The sequence below is a fragment of the Littorina saxatilis genome, linkage group LG4 (genome assembly GCF_037325665.1).
Source record: "Littorina saxatilis isolate snail1 linkage group LG4, US_GU_Lsax_2.0, whole genome shotgun sequence".
NCBI lineage: Eukaryota > Metazoa > Mollusca > Gastropoda > Littorinimorpha > Littorinidae > Littorina > Littorina saxatilis.
In genome coordinates, this window is record NC_090248.1 from 48,391,920 (window position 1) to 48,408,914 (window position 16,995).

Genomic DNA, 16,995 nt, shown 5'->3' on the forward strand with positions numbered 1-16,995 from the left:
CAACATAACGATGAAGGAGTAGTTTCCCTTAGACTGTCTGCTCTCAAATAATCATGATTAATGATAGATCACTTATCAGAGTCCGCTGTGTTTTGTGTGTGTGTGTGTGTCTTTGTCTGTTATACATCAAAGAAAACTCGAGCATTACTTTCCTTCCCACAGCCTGATTTTGACGGTGTGTGTGTGTGTGTACAGGGCTTGGTTTAATATTTTGTGTGTTTATGATTTTATTCAGACTGTTTCATCCAATCTTTCATTCTTTGTCAATCTTTTAGTAAACACCAATATTGTGCATGCCTTAGTCTAACTAGACCTTCGCTGAGTTCAATCAAATGACAGTATAAATCAGATTATTATATCTATCGAGATGTGTGTGTGTGTGTGTGTGTGTGTGTTGGGTCTCACTGTTGTTTTCAGCCTTTTTGCTCTCTTTGCATTGATTGAGTCTGTGTGTGGGGGGGGTAAAGCTCGTGAGAGTAAAATGTTTGGTTAGTCAGTCTTTTATGTATCTTTGTACATGTATTTAAATGTAAACAGTCAGCACATTTACTGTTCTCTCTCTCTCTCTCTTGTTTTCTTTACTTGTTTTTTCCTTAGCTATTTTACACTAGTCCCTCGTTAGGGCGAGGGCCAGATGTAAAAAAGCAGATCACTGTTTATACTCTATTACCCTTGTTGAATAAAGAATTTTCATTGTCAATTCTCTCTCTCTCTCTCTCTCTCTCTCTCTCTCTCTCTCTCTCTCTCTCTCTCTCTCTCTCTCTCTCTCATTACCATGTTTGCATACCATCATTCACTGATGCAAGTGTAAGTGACACTGATCTTTTATTTTCAAAATGAATTATGCATTTAAACGTCATTGCCAAGAGAAGTAGCACCAAAAAAACATAAAACATCTTACAAGTGATCACGTAGAATCAATATTTCTTGCATTGAGTGAAAAAATTGCAAGTTAATAAACATAACGACTTGACATAAATTTGTAAGTCAAACTAGGTAGAGAGAAAAATAGAGTCACCAATGTAATAGAATTCAACAGCTAGCACACACCTGAAATCAATGGACAGTTCAGTTCCTGTCAGGTTTACAGCATTGAAATAATGATACTGTGTGATCAAAGTAAACCAGACTAAAACTGTACACTTGCAAGAAGAATGGAAGAACACATGAGTTGTTCAGTGAGGCGTGTACAGTTAAGTGATTTGCAAGAATAGATTTTCAAAAAGGCAGTTCGCTGGCTTTACAAACGACACATATACTAACTCACTCTTTCTCTCTCTTTTTCTTTCTCTCTCTCTCTCTCTCACACACACACACACACACACACACACACACACTGGACACCTGCATACAAGATCAATCTATCACTGCAATGCATTGGATATAGAGCTGCATAGTTAACATATCTGCTAAATGGATTTAGATAAAAACATGTTTGTACTTTACAAAGTTTAATCAAAGATGCCAATAAATATTCTTTGCAATTGCAATCCAACTACATTTGAGCAGTAATGTTTTGTTCGCTATTTTAAACACAACTGACAAGGATCAAAGATTCAAAACAAGTAGACCTTTGTCAGGGATGACCAAATCGTCCGCTCGATCACCAGGGGCGAGTAAAAATTCTGCAGGGCTAGCAGAAACCGCCTGGCAGCTTGCCCGGCTGGTCAGTGACAATTCCGATCAAATGCAACACTTTTGGTTGTAATATCGAGTTTCAAAGCCATATGAACACTGCAGAAGAAGCAACTGTGGTATGTACTGGGCCAGCAAAATTTCTGGCGGGCTAGTAACTTTCTTGAAATTTTGAGATTTGGCCATCCCTGACTCAGTGACTGTCACTATCTCTGTCTCTCACTGTTTCAGGCACTACACACCTGGCATGAAATGCTAGCCTATCAATACAATGCCATGGAGAAATAAATTAAACTCTGAGTCTGACATAATGACATCAAAGCTTGATGCATAACATTGCAACCGCCGCTGTGCGATAGTTTTCTACCTGAGCTACAGTATATCACTTTTCTGATTACCTGGACCAAGGTGTGTAAAATCTCAATATTAAGCAAATCATATAATAAGCAATTAAATTGCATACACGTACAAACGTTCTCAGAAAGGCACAAAGACACCAAGAATGATCATGAGATTCACTTTGATTCATATGATCTAAATCCTGAATGAAACACAAATGCTGCTACTGATGTACTATGCAAGTTATGGCAGCAATAGTTTTGTTTTCCAGCTTTCTGTAAATAATCTGGAAGATTTCTTTTGGAGCACTTTTTTAATGGAACTGGAAGTTAACGAGCGTTTCCTTTTCCCATTTTTTCCACTGTCCTCCTTTTTTTAAATGTTTTATATCTAAAACGTTCTTTTCACTTTGCTTTAACCTAAAACTGCTGGACTATAGCATTCCCCTGCGGTAATAATTTAAAAAACTACTATAAACATACACACAATTAACATGCATGGAATTTTGTGCAGCATCAAGTAAACTTGAAGGAGGAAGTGATTTTGCAACACAAATGTGAACCATCAACTTCTTCTTCTGCGTTCGTGGGCTGAAACTCCCATGTACACTCGTGTTTTTTGCACGAGTGGAATTTTACGTGTATGACCATTTTTTACCCCGCCATTTAGGCAGCCATACGCCGTTTTCGGAGGAAGCATGCTGGGCATTTTCGTGTTTCTATAACCCACCGAACTCTGACATGGATTACAGGATCTTTTTCGTGCGCACTTGGTCTTGTGCTTGCGTGTACACACGGGGGTGTTCAGACACCGAGGAGAGTCTGCACACAAAGTTGACTCTGAGAAATAAATCTCTCGCCGAACGTGGGGATGAACTCACGCTGACAGCGGCCAACTGGATACAAATCCAGCACGCTACCGACTGAGCTACATCCCCGCCCTGAACCATCAACTATAATTATAAGTACGTCAGGTGTAAAACCATAAATAACTGGCTCAGTTTGCTTTCTGTTGTTGCGAGTAGAACCTGACACCGTCACCAGGCAGACGTGATGGCAGCCAGGGACAAAGAAGCACCAGAAACTTGTGATGACCCAGAACCTCCTCCAGGTTGGCCCACACCCCTTGGTCATACTGTGTGATCCCCTTCTTTCTCTCGTACCTCGTCTGGCCGTGGAGGATCTGAACCACCTGAATCTGCAGCAACCAGCTGAAGATGACTGCCAGGGCAAAGCCGACCATGGAGAGTGTGGTGATGAAGAAGGAGTACCACGTCTCTTGGCCCATGACGGCTGCCACGTGGGGGAGTAGGAAGGATACGATGTTGAAAAACGAGATGTCTCCCTTCACGCTCCACACAAAGCTCCAGTTGTAGATATTGCAGTAGATGGCCGCCACGGTCATGTGGATGACCAAGGCGAAGAAGTAGCGATGGTTGGCATAGCCGATGCACGAGCCTGCAAACCAGCAGTGGTGATCGTGTTTGAGGATACAGACTTTGCACAGCGGGCAGTGGTGTGCCCTGGGTGGGCGGTTAGCGACACAGCCGTCACAGTAGTACCAGCCCTCAGGGGCAGAGCCTGTGGGGAAGACAATCTCCTTCCCTGCAACGTCTGTCAAAAACACCATCAGCCAGTTACTGTAGATGTTGACAGCAACAAAAATGGCCAGCACAACGTTCAAGGTGTAGTTGACTGTCCACTCTGTGTGGAAATTAGAAGCTATGTGACATAGTTCATACCACAAGACAAAGAATCCACCAAAGAAGAAGACGCACATGGAGATCTGGTCTCCCAGCACTGTTTTGTGAAGCCATCTGTGCGCAGCTGATTGCAGTGTTAACATGATTGTTTGCATCTCTGCTCTGCACTCAGATCTGCACAAACAAAATAACAGCATGAGAAATCGTGACATGTTTAGGAATCCGAATGAGACCACAAATGCAAGTGCATGACTTCTACAGACCCAAGTGTTTCACAACCAAACAAAACGCATCATGAATGTAAGATGCAAGATTTCTAGCTGTACACTTCACTGATTTGACACAAACCTACACATGTATTCATCTTAGCTTTCTAAACTAATTGTATTACACCTAATCACAGAAAGAAAGTAATATTCTGCTCACTATCTCAAATGTGACCAGGCTTTTACATGGCACGGATGGCCAAATCTAAAAGCAATAACTCGCCTGCCAGGCGAGTAACTTCATGAAAGTCACTAGCCCGCCAGAAATTTCACTGGCCTGGTATACCAAATCACATAAATTATGACTGTCAGATTTCTTTGCACAATTAAAATAGCAGTGGTATGACAAACAACTAAAATGTGGTCAGCGATGAATAGGCTTTCCCAGGCCTTGTTTTGCTATTTTGCAATATTATTCATGCAAGTTTCTCATCTGCAGTGTTTATATGACTTTGAAACCCGATAGTAAAACCAACAGTTTTGCACTTGACCAGAATTTTCACTGGCCAGCCGGTTCCTACTTAGCCCGGCGGATTTTTGTACTCGCCCCTGGCGGCCGGGCGGACGATTTGGCCATCCCTGCATGGGATAAAATCATCGATCTTCCACTTAAACTTGGACACATACCATTCCATAACAAATTATAAGCGGCAAATCCTTTGCATAGTTGTATACACTGAATGATGTTTGACATATCATTGTTCTTGTTAATTGATTGAGTTCTGCGTGTGTCCTAGCAGTAGATTGGCACTATAGTTGCAGCCCGTCGGGAACAAGACTTAAAGGGTCAGTTTACTTGAAAAACGTTCGAAATTTGATCGTGTTTTGACATGCCACATGGACCCTTGCTTCTCGATTTTATAAATTTATTTCCGACTTCTACTAGAAGTTCTAGTACTACGATGCATGTAGGACGATTTGCTGCTAAAGTGTAATAACAGAATAAACTACCTTCTCCTAGGTATGCGCACTTGCACACACACACACACAAAAGAAAACTACGTAGCTACCACTTACGTGAGAACGAGCAGATTTGGGATGCAAGAAATAAAACCGCTGCCAACGACGCTTTTCAAACCGGAATGTGAATGTGAGTGACCTTCTCTTGGATTTATAAGCAGGAGTTGTTTCCCTTTGTTTACCAAGTTTCTCTTGATGTCCGCGGTGGGATCGTTTCACACGTGTGTGTGTGTGAGTGTGTGTGTGTGAGTCATTCTCCAAAACTGGTTAACAAAAGTGGGAATAAGGCCCAAAAATAAAACTTGACTAATTTGAGTTGAATTATTGATTCAAAGGTTCTTTGTTATCAGAATGACAGTTTGCAAGAAACGAAAAAGCAAGAAATACGTTTCCTTACAAAATACAGGTATCTGATAGGGGGGTATACCCGTCTCCTTACGTGCGCATCATCGTGACACAAATTTGTTAATAATGCAGTCATATTGAATGATTATATGTTGTACTAATTATAGCTTGACAAGCATGTATGAGGAGTTGTTTAAAAAGAAAGAAATAAAAAAATATAAACAAAAAAATAATTTTTTAATAAAAAAATAAAAAATTATTTAATTTTTATTTTATTTTTTTTTTTACAAATATACCTTGGCACGTACATACAATATACATGTGCACACATTTATATTGGTGACAGAAAAGGTTTGTGGACAGAAAAAGGGGAATAAGAGAGAGAGAGAGAGAGAGAGAGAGAGAGAGAGAGAGAGAGAGAGAGAGATCCTGCGTAAATGTAAAAACGTTGTAACAACCTTGAATTTGACGAGGTGTTGAATACGTATTTGACAATCAGACATAAAAAAACACCCCAGAAAATGTATAATTATATCAATTTTACTGTGATCAACAATATTCAGATCATGCAAAAACAAACACCATACTTTGAAAAATCCGAAAGAACAACAGACAATATAATGTGCCGGATATACAACAATAAAGCTTCAAGCAAAAGGCAACTAAGAGGATAATATTGTGTAGTGATATAGAAAATGGTGGTTTCTCTCTTCTTCTTCCGTTTCAAAGCAATCGCAGCCTTTTTTTGGTGTGACATTTTGGCCCTGTACTTTTGTTGCCGCTCTGCATCTTTCTGCCTTTTGTTGAGAACTGTCTGTCTAGGTGTATTTTTCTTGGGGTTATTGATTTGAAGTCCCAACGCTATCATTGTTTCTGTACATTTCGCTGTACGAAAACACGTAGCAACCCTGTCAGCCTCTCTCTTCTCCGGCGTTCTTTTCGCTTTACTTTTTCTTGCCCTTTCTCTCCCAGACTCTTGATACAGCCTCCAACTCTTCGGTTTTTTTTTTAATGTTGTTCCTGAAACGCTGTTGTCGTTTAGCAGCAGCAGAAGATCCATCAGTTTGGACAGTGATTTTACTTTCAGTGGGTGACGTGGGCACCTCGGATGAGGAGGAAGTTCTCTGTTTCTTCAGTAACTGCCGTACGGACACCCTGAGGTCCACCATAGCCACCTGTCAAGCAATTCCAGCATGTTAAAACCTTAAAGTTTGAAGAGTAATTATAAGTAAGAAGACCCAATTTGTGTTCTTTCTAACAAGATATCATTTTTGCTATCAACAGCAATGGTGAAATTCCTAATTGAGGGGCTATATTGCTCCCACACAGATAGTGCTTGGGATTAAGGTGGATTGATAGGGGGTTTTGAATTTAATAAACACCTTTGATTTAAAAGCAATAGCAACTAGTGCAAATATGAAACAAACATACAGACACGCACACACACACATACACACACACACGCACACACACACACACACACATACACACACACACAGAGGTTTGGGTTTGTGCGTCACTGAATAAGCAGACTATAATGCAGGTCTCTCCAAACGGTGCTTGAACCGCGTCCTGTACGCATATATACGCACGCACGTACGCACGCACACAGATACACATTTCGAAAACACACGCATGCACGCGTTAACATTTCACGCACGCACGTGCAAACAGACACATATATAGACACACAGGGACAAAAACACACACACAAACACGCACGCACGTATTCACACGCGCACTCACTTACACACACTCACACACACAAAACACAGAACAACACACAGAGAAACAAACACAGACGCATACACTCACACACACGCACGCACACACACACACACACACATACGCACACAAATACACACACACAAACACAAACACGATTCTGGGGAGGGAGGGGGTATTCGGGGGGCAGTTGTCGGGGGGGGGGGGGGGAGGGGGGCAACTGTCTGCCCATGGTTTGGGGCATTTGTCTGGGGGGCAATTGTCATAGGGGAAATTGTTCAGAGGGCAGATGTACAAGGGGGAATTGTCCGGGGGATAATTAGCCTTCTACCGGAGACATCATTCACAACACGTACACAACACGTCTCTTGTTGTCACTGGTGCGCACAAAACTTGGTCACTGGATAAAGCATCAGATTCATAATATTCGCTTTTGAGAATGCAATACAATGTCATAAGTGAGCAATCTAGGTGAGCATACACCTTTGTTTTAAGAAAAGGTTTTATTTTAAATCGCAAGATTCCGAAGATGCCGTTACGCTCACTTCATGAGATTACAGGACTGACAAGCGAAACCCGGTGGGGCTGAAGAACTTCATGGAATTCACACTTGCGTGGTTTTAATTGGGTGTTTTTTTTTTACAAACATGCTTATAAATGAATGAGCAACAAAATAATACCAACCTTGTCATGTAAGATTCCCAGGTGCTTAAGCAATCGGGGTCTGCATCTCGCCAGTAGCAGAGGGCGTTACGAACGCAGCCGTCCAAAATGTCAACTACACCTTCTTTTTTCATGAATTACGTCATTATTCACGACAAATTGTGAAAAAAACGTCACGCATCTGCATGCCTAGGTGATTAACAAAGGTGCAAACATAAAAATTTATGTTTTCATTCAGTTGAATTGATGCTAGCTTATAATGAAAACGGCCGTTACGAAGCCATCACGTGTGACACAAAACACTCTCTGAGACATCAAATTCGTCCAAAGTGTGTCCTCGGTTGAATGAATGCATTTTCTGCATCTTCAAGCTACACTTGTTGACTTGATCGTAAAAAAAATAGTGATTATAAAGAAATTCATTTGGTTACAGAGGTCGGAAAAATCTAAGTGAGCGTGACAACATGCGATGCGTACGAAAGGCTGTTTTCAACTTCATTTTTGGGGGTCTCAAACACAAAGAAAATAACAACAATTGCACAGGAATGAACCTTTATCGTTTCACAAAGTGACTTTTCAACAAATCATGCATAATGAATTTATCGTGTCAATGGACCGTAGCTTCCAATATATGTACCGAGCCTGTTCCCATTTTTCTGACGCCATTTTTGTTGATTTACTGACATTATTACACTATATTAAATATCAAAATACAAATATGTTCATTCATGTTGCTGTGGGTGCTTCTTCAAACACATCTTTATCCACATAAACAGGGGAAAAGGTCTAACCACATTTGCTTCTGTAAAAATTTCGTTTTTAAGTGACCGACCTAAGAATTCACCAGCTTTGGAGAATGACTCGTGTGTGTCACGGTCTCTCGCTGTCTCACTCTGTCTCTCCGTCTCTGTCTCTGTCAAGTTTCTGTCTCTGTGAGTCTCTCTGTGTTTTTGTCTCTCTCCGTCTTTGTCTCGGAGTCTCTGTCTCTGTCTCTCTGTCTCCCCATCTCGCTCTGCAGAGACGACTGAGTTGCCCAGAGCGGTTCGCCACGGGTCGCTCGCAGTGCGAATGACAAAAAACCGTTTCTTAAGGCAGTGCAGGAAAGCGCTCGCCGAGTGCTCCACCGCCCGCCGCGTTATCACAAAGTCGCTCTGGACTGGTCTATGCAACGGGCTCACAACGAGGCAAATCGCTTCACGGCGATGGCGACGAAGAAAGCACGATTGCTGCGAGATATGAAAAAAGTTGTACTTCTTAAACTAGTAGACGATTCGGTCAGTGAAATCGTCAGAGAGAATGTAGTTATGATGGGAAATTTAGCTGGGGTAGTCCCTGAACCTTGAAAAGCGGGGGATCCAGTTGCCCAGAGCGGTTCGCCACGGGTCGCTCGCAGTGCGAATGACAAAAAGCCGTTTCTTAGAGCAGAGCAGGAAAGTGCTCGCGAAGCACTCGGCGAGCGGCTTTGGTATATGCTCACCCACCGCCCGCCGCGTTATGCAAGATGGCGGCGGTGTTTACACTGCGATGCCGTGTAGCGTGTTTCGATCTTCTCGGCGTGGTTTTCGACGTGACCCGAGGGATCCCCCGCTTTTCAAGGTTCAGGGACTACCCCAGCTAAATTTCCCATCATAACTACATTCTCTCTGACGATTTCACTGACCGAATCGTCTACTAGTTTGAGAAGTACAACTTTTTTCATATCTCGCAGCAATCGTGCTTTCTTCGTCGCCATCGTGAAGCGATTTGCCTCGTTGTGAGCCCGTTGCATAGACCAATCCAGAGCGACTTTTCTCTGAGCGGGCTATTGTGATTCTGAGCAACGCATGGCTGGGCAACTCGTCTCAAGATGGCGGCCGTGTTTACACTGCGATGCCGTGTAGCGTGTTTCGATCTTCTCGGCGTTTCTTTCTTCCTTTATTTGGTGTTTAACGTCGTTTTCAACCACGAAGGTTATATCGCGACGGGGAAAGGGGGAGATGTGATAGAGCCACTTGTCAGTTGTTTCTTGTTCACAAAAGCACTAATCAAAAATTTGCTCCAGGGGCTTGCAACGTAGGCCTATTACCTTACTGGGTGTCACGATTTCAGTGACACGTTTGAGAAAGAAACTCTTTGTTGGGCGCCTTTCTCAAATTGCAACGTAATGCGCCTGTTGCTGGCAGCCGCATTGCGGAAAGATTCTGCTAGGCCTTCACGAAATTCACGTGGAAACCGTGCGGGCTCATTTGGGGTGATTCTTCGCTCACGGTTTAGAACACGTGTTTCAAGCATGCTCATACGGTTGTATGGTAGGCGACCAGTGATTGGTCAGAGAGATCACTTGTCCTGGGATAGGCGACTGCTGAATGGTCAGGGAGATCATATGGTCTTTCTTCCCAGTCCTTCTGTCTTTCTTTTTCTACATGCTTTTGCAGACAGAGGTCTGGTTTGTTCCCGTGACTAAGATTTGGAGGATTCCAACGCGTTGCAAGACTGGTTTAGGTCGACCAACGGGCTTCTGGCGTCAGTTCAGAACGCAGAAGGGCTTAGCACGGGAGGGATTTGGTTACATACTTTCGCTGACGAGCGGGAGCCCAATATTCAAATATTCAAGTGGTTTGCTTGGGAGAGCTACATTTTACGAGCTGTTGAGGTAATTAGTCGTTACTTTACGCTGGTGACCGGTCAATGTCTGTGAAATGTAAACTTTGTTTTGTTTCTCCATGATATCGTATAACTTGCTCATTATAACGCTAAATTGTAATCTGTATATGGTTTTTGCAGATATGGAGAGGCGGAGAAAATGTCTTGAGTTGTTATTAAAAGTCTATCCTTGCAGGTACCACGTGCTCGCTGAAGGGGGAAGTTAGATATATATGTTTAAAGGTGGTAAAAGGGGGATTGTTGGCATGGTCACTACACCAATTGCTCTTGTTTCAGCTTGTTGCTGGTTGACGCCGCTTGTTGCTGGAGGTGTTGCTGTACGTTTGCTGGACGTTTGCTACCTGGCTGCTACCTGTTTGCCGTTGAAGACGGGCTACACTGTTGCTGTCCTTTGTTCTACGGCTGTTAGTGTTACTGGTGTTGCTCGAACTTTCACATGTATGCTCCACTGCGTTTCATCGAATGGACCCTGGCTACACCGAGAGTTGAGTGCACCCATGCGTAAACGCCCTCCCCTTGTCATCTTTCTAACCCTTTATGAAGAACTTTGAGTTGTGACAACGTGGAGTGTTAACGCCTGTACAGGCTAAGACTTTTTACAGAGCAGCTAAGTGTTTTCTAACTTTACACGGTTCAGCGTGTTCTTATTATTTCATAAACTTTAACTGGCTTTTGTCAGTTGTCTTTATTGTTATTTTACGACTTGGTCGTAAAAACACTTTTGGCTTCACGAGAAGAGGGAGGTGGCGAGTTAGTGTATGTAAACAGACGTCTAGAACTTATACTTTTGTTGTTTCTAACTTTTTGTTGTGACTGCGAGAGTGGACCGTGGTGTAGTTAGTCAGTTAGCAGTAATTGACCGTTTTAGGTCATTCCTTTGACTTTAAAACGTGACACTGGGAGAATGCAAGTTTCCAGTACAAAGGACTTAACATTTCTTACATAATGCTTGACTAAAATCTTTACAAAAATTGACTATATTCTATACAAGAAACACTTAACGTAAAAGGAGAAACAGAATCCGTTAGTCGCCTCTTACGACATGCTGGGGAGCATCGGGTAAATTCTTCCCCCTAACCCGCGGGGGGATCTTCTTCTCGGCGTGGTTTTCGACGTGACCCGAGGGATCCACCGCTTTTCAAGGTTCTGGGACTATACCCCAGCTAAATTTCCCATCATAACTACATTCTCTCTGACGATTTCACTGACCGAATCGTCTACTAGTTTAAGAAGTACAACTTTTTTTTCATATCTTGCAGCAATCGGGCTTTCTTCGTCGCCATCGTGAAGCGATTTACCTCGTTGTGAGCCCCAGGGGCGGATCAGTTCATTTTATGGGGGGGGGGGGGGGGGTTTCCAAAAGTATGTTGTGAAGACATGGGTGTGAAGGCACGAAGCTTGCTAGGGGGGTCCGGGGGCATGCCCCCCGAAAAATTTTGAAAAAAAGGATGCAAAATGGTGCAATCTGGTGCATTCTGAGGATGATCATTACCAGTTTCAGGCAGCAGATTTTGTCACTGATTAATACCCCCAAAATTGAAACTCAACCCCAAAAAACACAAAAAAATATTTTTATTTTTTGGCTGGGGGGAGGGGGGGGTCCGGAAACCAACCCCCCCCCCCCCCCCCCCCCCTCGTCCGCCCCTGAGCCCGTTGCATAGACCAATCCAGAGCGACTTTTCTCTGAGCGGGCTATGTGATTCTGAGCGACGCATGGCAGTTTCAGGTGTTAACAGTCGCTACGATAACGAGTAACCTTTCCCCTTCCCCATTTCTCTCTTTATCAGTTGAGCCACTCGTCGCGATATAACCTTCGTGGTTGAAAACGACGTTAAACACCAAATAAAGAAAGAAGTTGAGCCACCTTGACAGCATCGTACCGTGTACCCGGGCGCCTCACCAGACTGACCTCATATGGGTTTGAACGTTATGTGCGTGTGTTTTCTTTTGCCTGTAGGTTTGTTTTTGTGGTTGTTTGTTTCAAAACTATTTTCGAAGTTCACTGCAAAATATTTTCGTTATTTTGAGCGTTTTTCTTTTTGCTTGTAGGTTTGTTTGTGTTTGTTTGTTTGTTTCAAAACTGTCATCTTTGAAGTGCATTGTGTCACTGGTCGTGACAGAATGGGCTGTCGATATTGTACCTATTCTTCAGCTTAAAGCTGTGGTCTATTTATGACTTTCCGGGGCTACGAGGTTGAAAAATAGGGATAAAATCATGTACAGCAAACGCTACCCGAAACCCCATCTATACGGCGTGTATGACCTTGAGAGCTTCAGTCAACGCTTGAATTTTGCAGTGGTAACATCCGGTTTGCTCTCTCAGAGCTGAGCATATTTGTCGAGAAGGATCGAGCAGAAAAAATAAACGACTTGGCAGGGATTCGAACTCAAGGCCTCGGGGCCTCGAAATGTCGGGGCCGATGTCTTAACCGCTAGGCCACTTCACCAGTGTTTTCAAAGATAAAAAAAATAGATAATTTTATATCATTCTACGCTTGAATTACCATTCATGCGTTGCAAAAACGTAAAAATTGCTATTAAAATTTGCCTTTATTTGCAAACATGTTTCACGGAATCGCAGTACATGTTTACACCGTCATGTTACACGACATTCACCATGCAAATAGCTGCGATATCTCTATTTACAACATGCAAGAAAAATGACAAGAACAGTAATTGAATCTCTCCAAAGCTCTGTGCAGTTGAAAACAGACATCTAAGAAATAGTTATACATGTACTCACTTCTGAACAATGGGCGGATAGAGATATAAATCATGCTGCTTCAAGAATAACATAACATGACTTCATATCAATGTTTTTCCTTCTTTTTCTCGATAGGCGCAGTAGCCTAGTGGTTAGGACATGAGACACGAAGTCTCGAGGTCGTGAGTTCCAATTTTCGCCGGGGCGTTAATTTTTTCCCTTTGATCTCTCTTGAAGATAAAATATGATCAGTCTTGAGAGAGCAAACCGGATGTTATCCCTGCAAAATTCAAGCGTTGACGGAAGCTCTCAAGGTCATACACGCCGTATAGGTGGGGTTTCGGGTAGCGTTTGCTGTACATAATTCTGTACATGATTGCTTCCCTATTTTTCAACCTCGTAGCCCCGGAAAGTCATAAATAGACCACAGCTTTAAATTTGCTGTTTTCTCAAGGAACGCAGTATTGGGTTGTTACTTTACTTGCAAGTATGCAGCAATGCACGTATCAAACCTCGCAACACTGTTCATTTCATCAGAACACAATGTGCAGCACTAAAATTAAACTTGGAGAATACATGGAATAAACTAGTTTTCTTGGTAGTTATTGAAGCGACTTATAAAAATGAATGACAAAATTGTGACTATTAATGGACACAGCCACCATAGTGGATTTCTAGGAAACAGTTTTACAGCGACATCATACATCAGAAATGCATGATATTTGGCACAATGATACACATGACTCATATCTACAATTTAATAGAACGATTTATTTTTTACTGAAGACTACAATTAAAATTAAATTAATATTTGTAATGATTAATGAATTTATAACCACATATTCATGAATCCTTATTATGAAAATGGGCGGGGATGTAGCTCAGTCGGTAGCGCGCTGGATTTGTATCCAGTTGGCCGCTGTCAGCGTGAGTTCGTCCCCACCGCGTTCGGCGAGACCCCCCGCGGGTTAGGGGGAAGAATGTACCCGATGCTCCCCGGGCCAGCATGTCGTAAGAGGCGACTAACGGATTCTGTTTCTCCTTTTACCCTTGTTAAGTGTTTCTTGTATAGAATATAGTCAATGTTTGTAAAGATTTTAGTCAAGCAGTAGGCCTATGTAAGAAATGTTAAGTCCTTTGTACTGGAAACTTGCATTCTCCCAGTTAGGTAATATATTGTACTACGTTGCAAGCCCCTGGAGCAATTTTTTGATTAGTGCTTTTGTGAACAAGAAACAATTAACAAGTGGCTCTATCCCATCTCCCCCCCCCCCCCCCCCCTTTCCCCGTCGCGATATAACCTTCGTGGTTGAAAACGACGTTGAACACCAAATAAAGAAAAAGAAAGACGTTCGGCGAGAGATTTATTTCTCAGAGTCAACTTTGTGTGCAGACTCTCCTCGGTGTCCGAACACCCCTGTGTGTACACGCAAGCACAAGACCAAGTGCGCACGAAAAAGATCCTGTAATCCATGTCAGAGTTCGGTGGGTTCTAGAAACACGAAAATACCCAGCATGCTTCCTCCGATAAAGGCGTATGGCTGCCTAAATGGCGGGGTAAAAAACGGTCATACACGTAAAATTCCACTCGTGCAAAAAACCCACGAGTGTACGTGGGAGTTTCAGCCCACGAACGCAGAAGAAGAAGATTATGAAAATTAATTTAAATTCAACTGTAGTCTTTTGTCAGAAAAACGTTCTCTGTGATTGTAGATATAAGTCATGTGGTGTTTGTACTTTGAAAGCACCCCCTATTGGCTACTGAAAAGTTCATTGGACAGAATCGGACCGAGGACTGCAATTTTACTGAATTGGTGTGAAAAACGTGCTCACGCGGCACACCTGGCTGGCTTAGGTCAGCGTCATGCGTCGCTGAGGCTCCTCCGGGGTTATTTACCCATTTTTGGTCACATCGCTGAAAATTTTACCTGGGTACAACAAACACTATTGACAGTAGTGCTTAACCCTTTTAATACAAGATAGTACTAATCGTCCTTCACAACTTTTAATCTTAAGACACTGCAAAAGTACCCCCCGCGGGTTAGGGGGAGTCCCATATTGGTTGGGACGAGAAAGAATTTGCCCGATGCTCCCCAGCATGTCGTAAGAGGCGACTAACGGATTCTGTTTCTCCTTTTACCCTTGTTAAGTGTTTCTTGTATAGAATATGGTCAATGTTTGTAAAGATTTTAGTCAAGCAGTATGTAAGAAATGTCAAGTCCTTTGTACTGGAAACTTGCATTCTCCCAGTAAGGTCATATATTGTACTACGTTGCAAGCCCCTGGAGCAATTTTTGAGTCACTTGAGAAAAAGTGACTCTATGTAATCGGTCAGTGTTAGTCTGTCCGGCCGGCCGGCCGGCCGGCCGGCCGGCCGGCCGGCCGGCCGTCCGTAGACACCACCTTAACGTTGGACTTTTCTCGGAAACTATCAAAGCGATCCGGCTCATATTTTGTTTAGTCGTGACCTCCAATGACCTCTACACTTTAACGATGGTTTCGTTGACCTTTGACCTTTTTCAAGGTCACAGGTCAGCGTCAAAGGAAAAATTACACATTTTATATCTTTGACAAAGTTCATCGGATGTGATTGAAACTTTGTAGGATTATTCTTTACATCAAAGTATTTACATCTGTAGCCTTTTACGAACGTTATCAGAAAAACAAGGGAGATAACTAGCCTTTTCTGTTCGGCAACACACAACTTAACGTTGGGCTTTTCTCGGAAACTATAAAAGTGACCGGGCTCAAATTTTATGTGAACGTGACTCCCAGTGACCTCTACACTTTGACGTCTGCTTTGGTGACCTTTGACCTTTTTCAAGGTCACAGGTATGTCTTGAAGGAAAAAAATTGAAATATCATATCTCTGAAACTATTCATCGGATTTGATTCAAACTTTATAGGATTATTCTTTACATCAAATTATTTACATCTGTATTGTGTTGTGAATAGCAATTTCTTCCTGTCCATCTGATGCCTCATATAATATTCAGAACTGCGAAAGTGACTCGATCGAGCGTTTGCTCTTCTTGTTTGATTGGTGCTTTTGTGAACAAGAAACAATTAACAAGTGGCTCTATCCCATCTCCCCCCTTTCCCCTATCCCATCTTCCCCCTTTCCCCGTCGCGATATAACCTTGAATGGTTGAAAACGACGTTAAACACCAAATAAAGAAAGAAAGAACACTGCAAAAGTTGATTGGATTTTTTTTAATTTAAAACGTCCTCTCCTGTTGACCCGGACAGACTAGACCGCGGGCTGCTTCCACAATGGTTCGAATTGCATCTAAATGGATACTTTGGTGGCTAACTCCTTAGGGCAGTTATCCCAGAGAACATCAGTATCGTAAAAATGTGGCAATATGAAGGATTTGTACATTATTTCTAAAGCTTTTCTGCCTAATCTATATTTACAAGATCGTAAAAAAGCTACTAGTGTACAGCATTTTGCTATAACAGATTTAATATGTAACTCCCACTTACCGTTATTCTGAATAATACCAAGATGTTTATGACTTTCGGTTTCTTGTAAAATTGTACCATCCTTGAGTCTTGATCAGTAAAGAATTTCAAGTATGATTACGGACACATCGCCAATTTTGTTTGTTTGTGTTTGTGGGCGTGTGTGTATGTGTTTTAGGTATCAACAACAAAATCGACGTGGAGTTTGTTTCCAAGAAACAAGCGCTAGTATATCTGGAAATATACCACACAAAAAGCACGCACACACACACACACACACACACACACACACACACACATACATATCTATATATGATTTATATAATTTCCTTACACAAAACAAGCTATAGCAAAACCTACAAACGAAACTGAACGGACAAGTTTCATCCGCATCCATGGAATCTCTGTGGCACTTGAGTTACTTGGATACCACTTGTGATGAAGTGTCGTGAGTGGCGTAATAACGCGTTCACCGCGTGGCATTGCGAGATTCCCATCTAGGAAGCGTCTGTTGGTGTGGATAGCTTGATTACTTTGGAGAAGAAAAA

The 16,995-nt window shown here is 42.4% G+C and overlaps 1 protein-coding gene and 1 long non-coding RNA gene across 2 annotated transcripts; both read right to left on the reverse strand.

Annotated features, from left to right (window-relative positions):
- Positions 1-808: 808 nt before the first annotated feature.
- On the reverse strand, positions 809-5,099 carry LOC138964944 (probable palmitoyltransferase ZDHHC24). Its single transcript, XM_070337024.1, has 2 exons — positions 4,960-5,099; positions 809-3,850 (listed from the first exon to the last, which is right to left on the reverse strand). Exon 2 carries the CDS (start codon positions 3,829-3,831, stop codon positions 2,971-2,973), a length of 861 nt encoding a protein of 286 aa, XP_070193125.1. The 5' UTR covers positions 3,832-3,850; positions 4,960-5,099; the 3' UTR covers positions 809-2,970.
- A 975-nt stretch (positions 5,100-6,074) lies between these two features.
- On the reverse strand, positions 6,075-8,083 carry LOC138964945 (uncharacterized). Its single transcript, XR_011455253.1, has 2 exons — positions 7,657-8,083; positions 6,075-6,422 (listed from the first exon to the last, which is right to left on the reverse strand). It is a non-coding gene; the product is annotated as an uncharacterized lncRNA (long non-coding RNA).
- Positions 8,084-16,995: the final 8,912 nt, after the last annotated feature.